The 17,669-nt window shown below is 35.8% G+C and overlaps 1 protein-coding gene across 1 annotated transcript in view; it reads left to right on the top strand.

The window, feature by feature from the left end:
- The window catches only part of LGSN (lengsin, lens protein with glutamine synthetase domain), a 28,149-nt gene extending 10,922 nt beyond the window's left edge, over positions 1 to 17,227 (top strand). Inside the window, exons 3-6 of the mRNA XM_061207219.1 lie at positions 2,064 to 2,193; positions 4,634 to 4,831; positions 13,689 to 13,855; positions 16,028 to 17,227. Coding sequence (XP_061063202.1) covers positions 2,064 to 2,193; positions 4,634 to 4,831; positions 13,689 to 13,855; positions 16,028 to 17,227 — 1,695 coding nt within the window. The remainder of the gene's footprint in view (positions 1 to 2,063; positions 2,194 to 4,633; positions 4,832 to 13,688; positions 13,856 to 16,027) is intronic.
- Positions 17,228 to 17,669: the final 442 nt, after the last annotated feature.

Here is a 17,669-nt window from a genome sequence, read left to right as displayed (position 1 = left end):
AATAAAATTATTAACTACTAGAAAAAAATAAATGACTATAACAATAAATATCACATGATCCAAACATAAGATTATCTGTAATGAAAGACCACAATTTTCTAAAAAGTAAAACTTAAAATCACACAAGATGTTAAAAAAAAAATGTTCGGCCAACTTAAAAATTGCTTCAAAATTTAAAAGGCTAGATCTCATGTTAAGTGTTCTAACCATAATAAAATTTTAAAAATTTAAAGTATAATGTTGGTATTTAGTATACATTAAGTGCTTAATAAATATTAGTTCCTTGAAAAAAAATCACACAAAGATTTAGTCTATGAAATATATCTTTTTAAAAAACGTGGTAACAATAAGAACAATGTATCATAACTACATGTAGACACAAAACAGTTAAATTCATGTTTCTTCTTTTAGTCTTCAGAGATTGAATTGATTTAATTGACAAATGGTACAGCTGTACCCCAGCAACCACTATGGACATGTATTTATAACTTGCTTCCAGGGATGGAAACTTCAGAAATAGCTCTTCAAAAAGAAACTAGCTCAAAACATTTTAGAATATAGTTTTTGACCCTGACCCTCTCACCTCAAACCACAATGAGGAGTTTTTTTAAAAAAAACATTAAAAATACCAGTGTCAGCATAATTCCCTCCAGGTTCATCCAAGTTGTTGCAAAGGGCAAAACTTCATTTTTTATGACTGAATAATATTCCATTATATATATATGCCATATTATCCTTAGTGAAATAAGTCAGACAGAGAAAGACAAGTACTATATATTTTCACTTATATGTGGAATTTTAAAAAAATGAACAAATACAACAAAACAGAAACAGACTTACAGATACAGAGGACAAACTACCAAAGGGGAGCAGTGCGGGGAGGGATGGGTGAAATAGGGGTAGATGATTAAGAGATACAAACTACTAGGTAGATAATAAATAAGTTACAAAGATGTAATGTGCAGCACAAGGAATATAGTCAATATTTTATAATAAATTTGTATGGAGTATACTCTATAAAAATATTGAATATTGTACACCTGAAACTAATATAATATTGTAAGTCAATTACACTTCATTAAAAAAAACAAAAAAGTTGACTTGGTAGAAGTAATGACACCTAAACAAAACTTAAAATAGAATCTGTAGTCAGTACATTATGTTGTGCATAGAGTATCAAGCCATTTGAGTAGAAAATAATTGATTCTTTTAAAAATTATTTCAGTGAATTAAAAATAAAAGTGGATAATGAAAAAAATCAATGTCAGCTTTTTATTTTAAAAAATTCTTATTTATTTCAGTTGTGACTCAGGACTGCAAGGATGATTCTGTCCACTGATGGGGCAGAGACACCAGAGCTCTCCATCCCCAGCCCCTGCCTCACTGTCCAGCTCCCCGTGGGGAATTGCCCTTGACAACTCTGTCAAGGGATCCTGTCAAAGATTATAACTAGAGTGTTGAAGTTAGGTTATTTTGTTTTGATATGTTTTTCTTTAGGTTTTCCCAAGCTATAAAACAGTTTGAGCATGACATTGTTTCACATACATAAAATACAGTCACAAAATAGAATTTTATGAAAGCATGTGCTTTTTTGAAGTAAATATTGATGCAATTAGGATGAGGATAAGAAGAGGAGAATCTAATTCCTTAGGTACAATACTTATGTCTCTAGTCAAAAACATTAGAGATCCTAAAAAAAGAGAGAGAAATTATAAAAGAGGGCTTTTTAAAGCTAAAATGGGCTTGGTAAAATTACTTAAGAATAAATAATGCAAAATATCCCAGAGTAAAAAATACAGAAAATCTTGACTAGTTGGGCAAGATTTTAATTTATTTGGTGATATTTTTTGTACCACATATAAAAGGAGATACAGAAAATCCATCCTGTCAGCAGAATGTTAGCCTCTTAATTTTGAATTATTCAAGTGGATGTGGAAACAACAAAATTTACCTTGTTTTTAAAGTCAACTAGAGTCATTTTTATATCATCATTTTTTCTTGACCTCCAAATTTCATTGTATGCATGATCTGTTATTTGACTTTTTGTTTATTAATTATTACAGGACACCAGAGATGAAGGTAATGAGACTAAAGCCAGCAGGATGAGTAAATTAAGAAAGACAAGAAAGGAAGACACTAAACTACATATCTTTCCAACTGAAATAGGCAAAGTGGATATACTCAACTCAACAGGTATCTTGCTACTATGATCCCTCAAGAATATGTAGTCAAAGACAATCTCCATTTGGTCTCTTCTTCATAAAACATTTTTCTTCTCTTCTATGGGAGAAGCAAAGAAAGAAAGAAAATTTATTCCTACATAGGCAACATAAACGAAGGAAAATATAGGCTTGCAGTATAAATATATAAAAATAATAAGAAATTAAAGGGAGTAGAACTAGGAAAATAGTAGTGTGAACAAAAGAGTACAGAACAGAAGGAACATATGAGTAAGAAGAGAAGCATATTTCTGCTCTGAGAATGAGTACAAAGATCATTACTGAGAGAGGCCACAATAAAGATGTGGATCAAGTTTTCATAACACATGTTGGAATTCCAACTAGACTCCAGTGGATTTGAAACCGTGCTGAAACTAGGAGTTGATTTGGACAACAGTCTCAATTCTAGGAAGAGTGGTGTTCCAAGGCAGGGACAGTACAAATGGCCAGTGCCTGGCAACAATAATATGCGGTTAGGCTTTTGTAAACTTTATTATTGTTTTAAAATTCTCTACAGAAAATGCAACCCCATATGTCTTAAAACCAGGGTGAACTACTCCCACTGCCCCTTATTTGGTATGTCACTGCCTAGGAATAAATTATTTTCTCAAGTATTCGTCTTTACATCATATTGAAAGACAGTTGAAAACAGTGCCAACATTTTTAAACATTTTTCTTTCTTTTTTTAAATTGACATATAGTTGATTTATAATATTGTGTTAGTTTCAGGTGTACAGCAAAGTGATTCAGTTATATACATTTTTTCAGATTATTTTCCATTATAGGTTATTACAAGATATTGAACATTGTTCCCTGTGTTATACAGTAAATCCTTGTTGTTTATGTGTTTTATATATAGTGATGTGTATCTGTCAATCTCATACTCCTAATTTTTTCCCTCCCCACTCTCCCTTTCCCCTTTGGTAACCATAAGTTTGTTTCTATGAAAACAGTTAAATCTACTACAGAAACCGTAAGTCCGTTTCTGTTTTGTATATAGATTTGTCTTACTTTTTTAGATTCCACATATAAGTGATTATCATATATTTCTCTTTCTCTGTCTGACTTACTTCACCCAGTATGATAATCTCTAGGTCCATCCATGTTGCTGCAAATAGCAATATTTCATTTTTTGGGCTGAGTAATATTCCATTGTATATATATACCACACATACCACACCTTCTTAAACCAATCATCAGTTTACGGACACTTGGGTTGTTCCCATGTCTTGGCTATTGTAAATAGTGCTGCTATGAACATTGGGGTACATGTATCTTTTCGAATTAGAGTTTTCATCTTTTCTGGATATATGCCCAGGAGTGGGATTGCTGGAACATATGATAGCTCTATTTTTAGTTTTTTAAGGAACCTCCGTACTGCTTTCCATAGTGGCTACACCCATTTACATTTCCACCAAAGGTGTAGGAGGGTTCCCTTTTTTAATCTAGCATTTATTTGTAGACTTTATGGTGATACCCATTCTGACTGGTGTGAGGTGATAACTCATTGTGGATTTGATTTGCATTACTCTAATAATTAGTGATATTGAGCATCCTTTCACATGCCTGTTGGCCATCTGTATGTCTTCTTTGGAGAAGTGTCTATCTCATTTTGATAAAATGGCCATACTACCTGAAGCAATCTGCAGATTTAGTGTGATCTCTATCAAATTACCTATGACGTTTTTCACAAAACTAGAACAAATAACTCAATATCTATATGGAACCACGAAAGACCCAGAATTGCCAAAGCAATCCTGAGGAAAAAGAACAAAGCTGAAGGTATAACCGTCCCAGATTTCAGACAATACTACAAAGCTAAAGTAATCAAGACAGCATGGTATTGGCACAAAAGCATCATATAGATCAATGGAACAGAATAGAGAGCCCAGAAATAAATCCACACACCTAAGGTCAATTAATATTTGACAAAGAAGGCAAGAATATACAATAGAGAAAAAACAGTCTCTTCAGCAAGTGGTGTTGGGAAAGTTGGACAGCTGCATGTAAATCAATGAAATTAAAACATTCTCTCACACCATATACAAAAATAAACTCAAAATGGCTTAAAGACCTAAATATAAGACATGACACCATGAAACTCCTAGAAGACATGAATTGTAGCAATATTTTCTTACATCAGTCAATATTTTTTTAGGCCAAGGCAAAAGAAATAAAAGCAAAAATTAAAAAATGGTACCTAATCAAATTTAAAAGCTTTTGCACAGCAAAGGAAACCATCAACAAAACGAAAAGACAACATATGGAATGGGAGAAAATATTTGCAAACAATGAGACCAACAAGAGGTTAATATAAAAAATACACAAACAGTTCATAAAACTCCATATCAAGAAAACAAACAACCTAATCAAAAATGGGCAGAAGATCTTAACATTTTTCTTTATTTCTACAGAAAGGATTAGAAACCAAATGGTGTGTCACAAATTGGGTGATACTAACAAACCAGTCATGGGACCTGGCTCTGCTGAATCTTATTTGCCAGAAGATGACAAGGACTCCAAAGATCAGACAATAATGATAAAGCCATTGCCCCTCAAAACATCAGCTAGCGCTCCTGGTGGTGAATTTCACCCAAACTCCAGCTATACTGGTAAGGACTCTGGGACAAACTGGCATATGGGTCTAGTTGCTAATCCCAAATTTGTATTTGAATTAGTGATATTGTGTTGTTGGTTGAAGATGCTAGCCTGAAAGTCAGAACACTTAAAATAATTTATACACCTATCATTCATAAAATGCTTTACAGTTTTCTTTCCCCACTAGGCTGCTCATCTGGAAAATGGAGGGGTTGCAATGCATGATCTCTCAAGTCTTTTCTAAAAGTAAAATTGTTATTATTATTATTATTTTTTAGATTCTATTCCCATATAGGTCATTACAGAGTGTTGACTATTCACTGTGTTATACGGAAGATTCTTATTAGTTATCTATTTTATATATATAGTGTGTATATGTTAATCCTAATTTATCTCTCCCCCCTTTCCCCCTTGGTAAATGTAAGTTTGTTTTCTACATCTGTAACTCAATTTCTGTTTTGTTAATAGGTTCATTTGTACCTTTTTTTTTTAAGATTCCACATATAAGATGATATTTGTCTTTCTCTGCCCTTTGTACTTCCCTCAGTATGACAATCTCTAGGTCCATCCATGTTGCTGCAAATGGCATTATTTTGTTCTTTTTAATGGCTGAGTAACATTTCATTGCACATATGTACCACATCTTCTTTAACCATTCCTCTGTTGATGGACATTTAGGTTGCTTCCTTGTCCTGGCTATTGTAAATAGTGCTGCAATGAACATTGGGGTGCATGTATCCTTTTGAATTATGGTCTTCTCTGGATATATGTTCAGGAGTGGGATTTCTGGATCATATGGTAGCTCTATTTTTATTTTATTTTATTTTTTATATCTTTATTGGAGTATAGTTGCTTTACAATGTTGTGTTAGTTTCTGTTGCACAACAAAGTGAATCAGCTACAAGTATACATATATCCCCATATCCCCTCCATCTTGAGCCTCCCTCCCACCCTCCCTATCCCACCCCTCTAGGTCATCACAAAGCTGATCTCCCTGGGCTATGCAGCAGTTTCCCACTAGCCATCAATTTTACATTTGGTAGTGTATATATGTCCCTTCATCCCAGCTTCCTGCTTCCCACCCCCCATGTTCTCAAGTCTATTCTTTATGTCTGTGTCTTTATTTCTGCCCTGCCACTAGGTACACCAGTACCGTTTTTTTAATATTCCATATATGTGCATTAGCATATGTTACTTGTTTTTCTGTTTCTGGCTTACTTCACTCTGTATGACAGACTAGGTCCATCCACCTCATTAGAAATAACTCAATTTCTTTCCTTTCTATGGCTGAGTAGTAGTCCATTGTATATATGTGCCACATTTTCTTTATCCATTCATCTGTCGATGGACATTTAGGTTGCTTCCATGTCCTGGCAATTGTAAATAGTGCTGCAATGAACATTCTGGTACATGTCTCTTTTTGAATTATGGTTTTCTCAGGGTATATGCCAGGTAGTGGGATTGCTGGGTCGTATGGTAGTTCTATTTTTAGCTTTTTAAGGAACCTCCATACTGTTCTCCATAGTGGCTGTATCAATTTACATTCCCACCAACAGTGCAGGAGGGTTCCCTTTTCTCCACACCCTCTCCAGCATTTATTGTTTGTAGACTTTTTTGACGATAGTCATTTTAACTGGTGTGAGGTGATATCTCATTGTAGTTTTGAGTTGTATTTCTCTAATAATTAGTGATGTTAAGCATCTTTTTATGTGCCTCTTGGACATCTTTATTTCTTCTTTGGAGAAATGTCCATTTAGATCGTCCACTCATTTTTGATTGGATTATTTGGTTTTTTATATTGAGCTGCATGAGCTGTTTGTATACTTTGGAGATTAATCCCTTGTTGGTCACTTCATTTGCAAATATTTTCTCCCAATCTGTGGTTTGTCTTTTCATTTTGCTTATGGTTTCCTTTGCTATGCAAAAGCTTTTAAGTTTAATTAGGTCCTATTTGTTTATTTCTGTTTTTATTTTCATCACTCTCAGAGGTGGATCAAAAAAGATCTTGCTGCAATTTATATCAGAGAGTGTTCTGCCTATGTTTTCCTCTAAGAGTTTTTCAACATAGTTTTGGAATTCTTAGCCATGGCAATCAGAGAAGAAAAAGAAGTAAAAGGAATCCAAATTGGAAATGAAGAAGTAAAATTGTCACTGTTTGCAGTTGACATGATACTATATATAGAAAATCCTAAAGATGCTACCAGAAAACTACTAACGCTCATCAATGAATTCAGTAAAGTTGCAGGATACAAAATTAATATGCCTAAATCTCTTTCATTCCTATACACTAACAATGAAAGATCAGGAAAAATTAAGGAAACAATTCCATTTACATCAAAAATAATAAAATACTTAGGAGTAAACTTACCTAAGGAGGCAAAAGATCTGTACTCAGAAAACTATAAGATACTGATGAAAGAAATTGAAGATGACACAAACAGATAGAGAGATATACCGTGTTCTTGGATTGGAAGAACAAATATTGTCAAAATGACTATAGTACCCAAAGTAATCTATATATTCAAAGCAATCCCTATCAAATTACCAGTAGCATTTTTCACAGAATTAGACAAAAAATTTTACAATTTTATAGAGACACAAAAGACCCTGAATAGCCAAGGCTATCATGAGAAAGAAAAACAGAGCTGGAAGAATCAGGCTCCCTGACTTCAAATTATACTACAAAGCTACAGTAATCAAACAGTATGATACTGGCACAAAAACAGAAATATAGATCAATGGAAGAGGATAGAAACCCCAGAGATAAAGCCATGCACCTATGGTCACCTAATCTATGACAAAGGAGGCAAGAATATACAATGGAGAAAAGACAGTCTCTTCAATATGTGTTGCTGGGAAAACTGGGTAGCTACATGGAAAAGAATGAAATTAGCACAATCTCCAACACCATACACAAAAATAAATTTAAAATGAATTAAAGACCTAAATGTAAGACCAGATACTAAAATTTCTGTTATTCTAAATTTATGGGTTATCAATAGTGATATAGCTATTTTGACCTATGAGTGTATTGGTCAAAAATCTCTGGGATCCAAACGATAGAAATTAATTTTAAAATTATTTATTCCACATAGGAATCCATGATGAAAAGGTTGAACAAACAAGGTTTGGAAAGGTAGAAATATAGCAGGGTGTAAGGTTAGAGATACAGTGTCTATCAGGCTACTCTCACTTCTGAAACCAATTTCAAGATTGGGAGTTCCCTAAGACTAACCTTAGTTTTGATAATTAACTATAAGAACTCACAGAACTCACCAAAGGCTATTATCCTCAAAGTTATGGTTTATTACAATGAAAAAAAATACAGATTAAATTCAATTAAGGAAAGGATTCATGATGAAGAGTCCAAGGAAGTTCTAAGCATGGGACTCCCACTTGTCCTCTGCCACTGAAGTCATGGACAACACTATTTCTTGGCACTGGTGTGTGACAATGTAAATGGAGTATTGCCAACCAGAGAAGCTCACCTGAGTCTTGGTGTGCAGGTCTTTATTGGAGCTCCACAGTCAACTGGCCACACGGCTGACCTCAGTCTCCACCTCCACTGGGGTCAAGCTGATACCACATGACTCAATAATAAATGACATTGCTGGACTTTCTAGTGTGGCCAGAGACACAAGGAAAACAAAGGCACTCTTGTCAGGCAGGACATTCTAAGGGCTTAGAGATTACCAGTCAGGGCCAAGGGTAAAGGCCAGAGCTCTCTTTGGGCAAGGTTAAATTCTTTACCACACACAGGGCCTAAGAAGGACATAGAGCCTGAGAGTGAACACTCTCAGGACTCCATATATATTAATTTTCTGTTGCCACCATAACAAATTTAGCATTTTAAAAGAACACAATTCATCATCTCACAGTTCTGTACATTGGAAGTCTAGGTTTGCACAGCTGATTTCTCTGCTTCAAGTATGTCAAGGCCAAAATCAAGGTGTTGGCCATCTTAGTTCTTAGCCAGAGATTCTAGGAAACAATACACTTCCAAGATCATTCACATTGTTGGGAGAATCCAGTTCCTTGCAGTCATAGGACTGAGGTTCCTGTTTCCTTGCTGGCTGCCAGCTGGGGTGGGCCTTAGCTCCTGGAAGCCTTTGGTTCTATATCTCTGAGCCAGTAGTGCCTCTGATATTTCTCATGTTTGGAATTTCTCTGAATTCCTCGTCTTCCACACCTCTTTTCTGCCTACAGTTGGAGAAAGTTCTCTGTTTTTAAGGGCTCACCTGAATAATACAAGACAATGCCCCTGTTTTAAGGTCCATAACCTTAATTACATCTGCAAAGTCCTGTTTGCCCTGCAGTTTAACGTATTCTACATGTTCCAGGGTTTAGGGTGTCAACATCCTCGGGGGCAATTCATACCATCTCTCATGTCTGCATTTCTCCGTGGCTTCATGAATGTCTCTTTCTGTGTTTGGCTTCATGAATTTCTCCATGAAGTGAAGAACATGAACACCAACAGCCTCCAAGCATCAGGGACTATCAAGACAAATGCCACAGGGGCTAGGCAGATAATGCCAATGAGTGAGGTGTGCTGGTGAGAAAGTAGTGAGTGCTACTCACTCAGAGACCACATGGCTTGCAAAGCTGTGAATATTTACTATCTGGCCATTTACAGAAAACATTTGCCAACCCATGAATTAGAGGATGCATACATACCCCATTTGAAGGCCACCTCAGAGTTCCAGCCAATGGTTGCTGCAGAGAAATGTTCACCCAGTGTTGCCAAATCTTTCTCTTTTTTCAAGAGAAAGTTGAACTCAAGATTTTTATATGAAATTTTCTGATATTTAAGTGTTAACTAATTTAAAAATTTTCCAAACACTGGGAAGGCTAATGAGAAAACATCTGCTGATTACACTGGCTCTTTCACAGTTTGTGACCTTTGTTTTATATAGTTTCAGCCATAAAAGAGAAATGGAATTTACCATTATTTAGTCTCAAGTCAAAATATCTGAGAAAAGAACTGTGTCATGAGCTCTCTTCTCACCAATCAACTATGACTAGGGGTGTGGGTATAATTATTGATTGATTCAACTTGATTAATTCACAGTCTTCTTCTTTGGCCCAGGGCTAGATTTTTTACAGACCCCAAGTACCAGAAAGTTTATAACTCCAAACAAACCACCAATAAATAATTTCAAAATAAATATAAAAATAAATCTCCAAAATAAGTGTAAGGAATTTCAATGTGGTATTTTCTTCTCTGTAATAACTACTTTGAATTTATTAAAAATGTATTTTTTCAAAGAATAGCTCCCCCCACCCTCACCTTTTATTGTTTTTGCTTTTGTCCCGGCTTTTATACCAGGTTATTCTGCCACCCGCATTTTCCAATACTGCTGGGCTAATGTGATGTGGCCAAAGGTGGGGTCACATCTGCATTAACAGTGTGGCTCTCAGAGCAGCCAGGTCAATGAAGGAAAGGAATATGGCAGGCATCCCTAAGCTGAATGTATTACAGAGTGTACTCTCAAAGGCACTTTTCCTCTTTTGAAATGAGTTTTCTGAAAGCCCAAACACCTATTCAATTTGCCTTTTATAAGTGACCATGGCTTGTTCTTTGTAACTGAAACATGTCCTCATTGTCACGGAACATGGACATTTCTCCAAGGCTTTCTAGCTGTTATAGAGCTTTGAGGTTTGCTTGGTTTTTCATGTTTTCTTATTTTTCACCTTAAAAACTCACACTCGTAAAACTTCCTCTATAAAAGCACATTGATTTAATTTATTAGCTCTCTGAGGAGATGGGAAAGGAGAGCACATCTCAGGAGCCACAGTATAAGAAAAACAAATGAGCCCATGAACTGGCAAATATCTGTCTGCTCTTCTATCATACACATGTATGCTCTATCATACACATCTGGGAAGGGCTGACCAAAAGGTTTAATTGTAACTAAGAAGTGCAATTTATTTGAAGAAAAGAAAGTCAGAAAATTCAGATTAGTTGATGCCATGAAAATGAAATTTGATTGAATAGGGCTCTCATATTTGGTGAAAGAATTAAACTTTTAAATGAAAATTTGATACTTAGGATACATATCAAAATATGTGATGCCAATTTTTACTTTTTAATTAGACAAGGTCAAATCACATGATGTACTAATTACTTAACTAAATAATTAAATCACATTAATTATTAAATTATTAAAGGAATAGCCAGTGAGTGCCTATGATATGCCTGTACTGTTTGGAGGTGCTGGAGATACAATAGCAAGTAAGTAAATACATAATAAGTAAGCTCTCCTGGAGCTAACATGTAAGTGGTGAAAGACAGTAAACATGTATTACACAACATGGCAGGTGGTGATTAGGATCCTGAAGAAAATGGAAACTGGTCAGTATATTATTATGGGCTGAATTGTGTCTCCCCAGAATTCATATGTTGAAGTTCTAACCCTAGTATCTCACAATGTGACTGTATTTGAAGACAGAGTTTTAGAAGAGGTAATTAATGTTGAATGAGTTCTGTAGAATGGGCCCTAATCCAATATGACTGGTGTCCCTATAAGAAAAGATTAGGAAACACACACACAGAGGGAAGACCATGTGAAGAAGATGGCCATCTACAAGCCAAGGAGAGAGGTCTTCAGAAGAAAACAACCAATCCTGCTGACACCTTGGTCTTGAACTTCTACTCTCCAGAACTGTAAGAAAATAAATTTCTGTTTAAGCCTCCTGGTCTATGGTATTTGTTATGGCAGTCCTAGCAAACTAATATATACACTCACTGTCCAGCCATAGTGCAACTTGGTGATGTTAGAGAGAATCAGTGGTTGGACCTTTCCATATTGTGATCAAATATCACAGAATTAATACTTCAGATGATTATGTTTTTTTTCCCAGCACTTTCACCATGATAAGTTATCCCACCTTTGCATTTGGTGGCATGTTTATTGTCTATAGTTTCCTCACTCAATAATATAAAGCTCTCTAAGGGTGCCCAGCCTTTTTCTGGCTGCCCCTATAATATATGTGCAGTATAAATAGTATGTGGTAACAAAAAAAATCTATATTGAGTGGATAAACCTTTTTCTTATTTTAAAATAGCACACATTTATTGTAGTAACTGTAGAAGATACAGATAAGGCAAAGAACTAATGATTACCTGTGATTGTATTATTGGTGAACCAGTAAAATGACTATTCCTTTAATAGGAAATGTCTTCTGATTTTTTTATGTTATTAATATATTTATGGTTTACATGTAATTGCTTATTACATTTAGAATACTGATTATCTGAAATTTTCCATATTTTAAAATGCCTATCAAATTTATTTTCTTTAAGGAGAATTATTCATCTTGGGCAGAACACCCAATACTTCAGAATAAGTTTGGGAACACAGCAACTGCTAATTTGGCATAAAACACTGTAACTTCTACAGCTTAATTGTTTCTGTTAAATGGAAGGTAGTTATAAAGCCTATGGAGCATCAGAGCAGCCAAATTTATCAGTGACAGGACAGCATCCCTAATATATTTGCATAGGTAGAACCAGTCATTTGATTTCCACATACTTCATGTACTTAAAATCTACTTAATCTGTGTTTTTAAACTGTCGATCTTTATGTTTTAAAAGCCTAATTATATATCAAAAAATGATACTCAAGCATCACTTTAAAATTACAGCTGTTCAACATCAGTGATGCGACAGATTGATGGATATTCAGATTCAGACATGATCATGGTACCATTTACCAGGGTTAGAGTAATTGTGCTTACCTGACGCATTTAAGAAACATTGATATGGTGCTTACTGTCTGCCAAGAACTGTTAAATAACTTGTTTAATCATCATAACAAGCCTATGAAATAGGTAATATTGTGTCAGTGAGAAAGCTGAGGCACATAAGAAAGCTGAGATAAGAAAAGTTGCCAGGGCAAAGGCAGGATTTGTAGGGAGGCAGATGAGCTTCAGTGTTTGTGCTGAATGACTACAATCTGCTGTGTCTCCTAAAAGTCAGACAGTAGCCAACATCTATGATGTGTACTGTGTTCCTGATCCTTCTCTACACTTTAGATACATTCAGTCATTTTATGGTATTGAGCCACCCACCGAGAATCAAAAGGTCTGGGTTCCAGTTTCAATTTTGGTGATGGACTGAGAGCGTGATTCAGGGAACCTGGTTGTACTTCTCTGGGACTTAAGCTACTGAGTTGGTTGAATTAGATGTTATCTCCGGTCTCTTCTAACTCTAGAGTTCTAGAATTTGTAGACTATCTTGAAAAAAACTTTTTAAAAAGTTTTCTAGTTTTTTAAAATAGAGTACTCAGTCTAGATTTTTCATCTCCTACACTCTCATTCTTGAAAAACACTTTTATATGCTCATTTATACAAATTTTAAATTTGACAGAGATGTAGTTGTCTTAGATTCAGATGCCATTATAAAGATATAAAGCCCTTTTGGCAAAGAAAATGAAACAAAAAAGCAAACCCACAGAAAATAAAAACAAACAAATAATTTTACCTTTAATCATATGGGAACTTTTTATTTGGGTAAAACTAGTTAGTTCAAGAAGCTCAAAGTCTTTTCGATGATACTCATCTATATACAGCCTTATATGGTGCCAAAGCAGTGATGTAAATATATTCTAATTTCCATAAGCAAAGACATTTTCAGTAAGTGCTTACATATAATATCGCTATTCACTTAAGCAAATAGAGTTAACCTTCACCTCGTCCCAGGTGATAATCTCTTAGACTGTTTAGAGACAATGTTCTCAGGAATAAGCCAAAGACATGGAAACATATGATGCTTTTGTTAATGATCATAATGACTAATTCACTATTCTCTAGCCTCATTTTACTTCACAGTTCATCATGATCTAATGATTTAGACCATTTTTTATTTTACAGATAACACCAGGGACAGCACTCAAATTCCTACTGCACCTCAACTCTCCTCTAGAATGAAACACATTAAAGAAGAGATGACCAAAAATCACCTTCAGTTTGTGCGATTTGAAGCAACAGACCTCCATGGTGTGTCCAGGTCTAAGAGTATCCCTGCACACTTTTTCCAAGTGAGTTTTGCAAGTAGAGTTATGATTGAATATAATTTCATTCAATTCATTTGCAAGCAAATGGTCCTTATTGCTCTTTCTTATTTTATTGTAATCTATACAGCAATTCTAGTTGAAAACCAATCATTCATTTTGTTTCTTCCCTTGCCACTCCCCAGACACGTTATTGTTCCCCTAAGAGCTGAATGTGTACTTTCAGCTCCCAAACAGCAATTCATTACCAATATAAATATAAAACTAATTAAAACTGGTAATTTTCATCCTTCTGCCTTGAATAATTTCACTCCTTTTTTCTCTTATTGCAATTATGAAGATTATAATTTGTTTGATATGAGAAAATTACAACAGAAGACCCAGGAGTAAATACAAAGAGAAAAAAAAAGATTAAATAGAATTTGCTAGATAAAAAGCATATCCCTTTTAGCTTCTAATTCTGATAAGAATATATCCTATTTTTGTCGGATGACAATAAATATTATTAAGTTCTCAAAAATAGTGATATCAAGAAATACAATATTTTTAGATATGTTTTGAGATTTTCTGAGTATTTTTCAGTTTATGTCATGTATTGACTTTAATAACTGACTTACTGTGTTACTGAAACATCATTTCTTAGGAAGGGACATCAGTATTATATACAAAAGTATGAAAATTAAGCATCCTCTAAGATTATTGTTTAAATATATCTTACTTATTACTTCAATATCAAATTGTAATTTTTCTCATTTGCTTTATATTGGGAAAAACTGGGCATCTTCAAAACACTTTTTAAAGAATTCCAAAAGATTCAAATCTGTTTCTTCAAAAATTCTTTAGATCTGCCTGCACACACACACACACACACACACACACACACAAACACACACACACGAAGTTTATGTATATAGGTCCTTGAGTAGGTTGAAAATTAAGCAGGTGCTGAATAAACAGTGCTTGACTTACTCAACTTTACTACTGGCAAAAGCAGATTTGGATCATCCAGGTCAAATGGCACTTGGAAATGTGCAGAGATGGTGGAAAGCGAAGGAGGAAGTGGCTCACCGGCACTTGCAGAAGAGTCGCTTCTGCAAGCATCAGCCCCTCCTCATTAGCCACGCTGTTTGAGATTTGGAAGTAATATAACAAACAATTTGGCTTGCAGAATGTGAGTAGGTTTTGTTAACCTCACGGTGTTCACTGACATCATAGGAACCAAACTTTACAGTCAGCTTTTTCTCCACCCATTAATGGAAATGTCAACACATGAAACCTTATTGATATTCCCACTACACAATTTCTACATTTTTATGTGTCTGTTCAACTTTATAACTTCATTATTTCCATGTTGTGTGGCACATAGAAAAGTTAAATAAAAGCTAAATCCATTGAACCCAAGAGGTATTTGACTAGAGAGTGCTTTAGCAATCATCTATTCTAACACTTCTGTTTCACAGATATGGAGGCTGAGGCACATAACATAGTTCTGTGACCTGCTTAACTTCACACAAGAAATTAATGACAGAGTTAGGACTGCTGACTTGAAGGCTGCAACATTTTGGAAACTATAACATAGGTCCACATTCACGGGCAAGGTTTCTGGAACTCTGCGCCTGTGAGGTAGTTTGTTCGTTAGTGGGTTGTAAAGGTGAGTGAAGAGAGAAGTGCAGCGGTCAGCAGTCCTGGCTCCTCTGTCCTGTGTGCCCCGGGTGTGACAACAGTCAACTATCTGAGAAAGAGTGAGAATTCTTTACTGTAGACTTTGGAGAGTCAGTTACCTGTGGGGATTACAATAGAATAAGCCAAAATAAAGCCTTATCTGAAGTGTTAGCCACTATGCCACACAATAAAAAGTGCTTTAAAAAATACTTTTGGTTATGAGCAGTTCAAATAATTCTGTTAGGTTTTACCTTTGTCATTTGCTATAGATATTTTCTTTATCATTATAGCTTTTCTTTATGAGTGCTGTTTTCATGAACATGAACATATAAAGTCTCCAAGGCTAAAGCTATTAAGACTTGTTTATAAATTACCTTTGGGAGTTTTATTTTAAACTATTTAAAATTTATCTGATATTAAGCTAGCTTTAACCAACAGATGTTAAACATTTTTTCTCATTCTCCCACTCCCACCCCCCACCTTTTTGTTTGTTTTCAAGTTTCAAAACTTGATTGCTCTATCCTTTAACTTCTTTAGGAAAAAGTGATCCATGGCGTTTGCATGCCCCGAGGTTATCTTGAATTGATACCAAATCCTAAGGACAAGGAAGTGGATCACATAAGAGCAACATGTTTTAATAGTGACATAGTCCTGATGCCAGAGCTATCGACCTTCAGAGTTTTGCCGTGGGCCGAGAGGACCGCAAGGGTGATCTGTGACACGTTCACTGTGACTGGCGAGCCTCTGCTGACTTCCCCAAGGCACATCGCAAAGAGGCAGCTGAGCCGGCTGCAGGACTCTGGTTTCTCCCTGTTCTCTGCCTTCATCTATGATTTTTGCATTTTTGGTGTACCTGAAATCATCAATTCAAAGACCATATCTCTTCCTGCTTCAGCATTGCTAAATGATCACGACCAGCCCTTCATCCAGGAACTCGTGGATGGTTTGTATCACACTGGGGCCAATGTTGAGAGCTTTTCCTCCTCTACCAGGCCTGGCCAGATGGAAATCTGCTTTCTGCCCGAATTTGGCATCAGTTCAGCTGATAATGCATTTACCTTTAGAACAGCTGTCAAAGAAGTGGCAAGGAAATATAATTACATCACTAGCTTTTTCATCGAGACTGGATTCTGCAATTCAGGAATTTTGTCTCATAGTCTCTGGGATGTCGATGGAAAGAAAAACATGTTCTGTAGCAGTTCTGGAATTGAGCAGCTCACGATCACTGGGAAAAAATGGTTGGCAGGTCTCTTGCAGCACTCTGCTGCTCTCAGCTGCTTGATGGCTCCTGCTGCCAGCTGCCGGAGGCGCTATTTCAAGGAGAGTAAAGACCTGAAGGAGAGTGTGCCGACAACGTGGGCGTACAACGATAACAGCTGTGCTTTTAATATCAAGTGCCATGGCGAGAAAGGCGCCAGAATAGAAAATAAACTGGGCTCAGCCACGGCAAACCCTTACCTGGTGCTGGCCGCCACTGTGGCTGCAGGCTTGGATGGACTTCAAAGAAACGATGGTGTTTTGGCTGCTCCAGAGGACAGCACAGACCTTCATCCGTCCAAACTTTTTGAGATCCCTTTGAAACTAGAAGATGCCCTCATGGCACTGGAGGAAGATCAATGTCTGAGACAGGCTCTAGGGGAAACTTTTATTCGATATTTTGTTGCCATGAAGAAATATGAGTTGGAAACTGAAGAAACAGATGCTGAGAGAAATAAATTCTTAGAGTATTTTATTTAGTGTGAAACCCTTAACTATTCCTTTAGCGATGTGAGTTTTACTTAAGTAGTTGATCTGCCAGAAAGAAAAGATTGAATTTTTGCAACAACAACAAGACTACAAATGCTTTCTCTCTTTTTTGTCCCCATGGAGTATTTGACAGATGAAGTGGGGTTGCTGAGAGGATTGTGATTCAGAAACAAACAATAAAGTTGTGGTGCAGCTGTGACGTGAAAACCCACCAAGCCTTGTCACTCGGTGGTCATTGCCTCTGCGTATGTTGACCTAGATACGAATATTCAGTTTTGTGGGAGCAACAAATATATTCACACAATTAAAAAGACTTAAGAATTAGAATGCAAAATTTAAATGACTAAAAAAAATGAAATAATTTCAATTATACACATAGGTTGTGACTGCCAGGAAAACAAAGATATTCGCTAATATAATCTCACTCATCAAG

The sequence above is a fragment of the Eubalaena glacialis genome, chromosome 12 (genome assembly GCF_028564815.1).
Source record: "Eubalaena glacialis isolate mEubGla1 chromosome 12, mEubGla1.1.hap2.+ XY, whole genome shotgun sequence".
Taxonomy (NCBI): domain Eukaryota; kingdom Metazoa; phylum Chordata; class Mammalia; order Artiodactyla; family Balaenidae; genus Eubalaena; species Eubalaena glacialis.
This window is presented reverse-complemented; position numbering and strand designations above follow the sequence as displayed.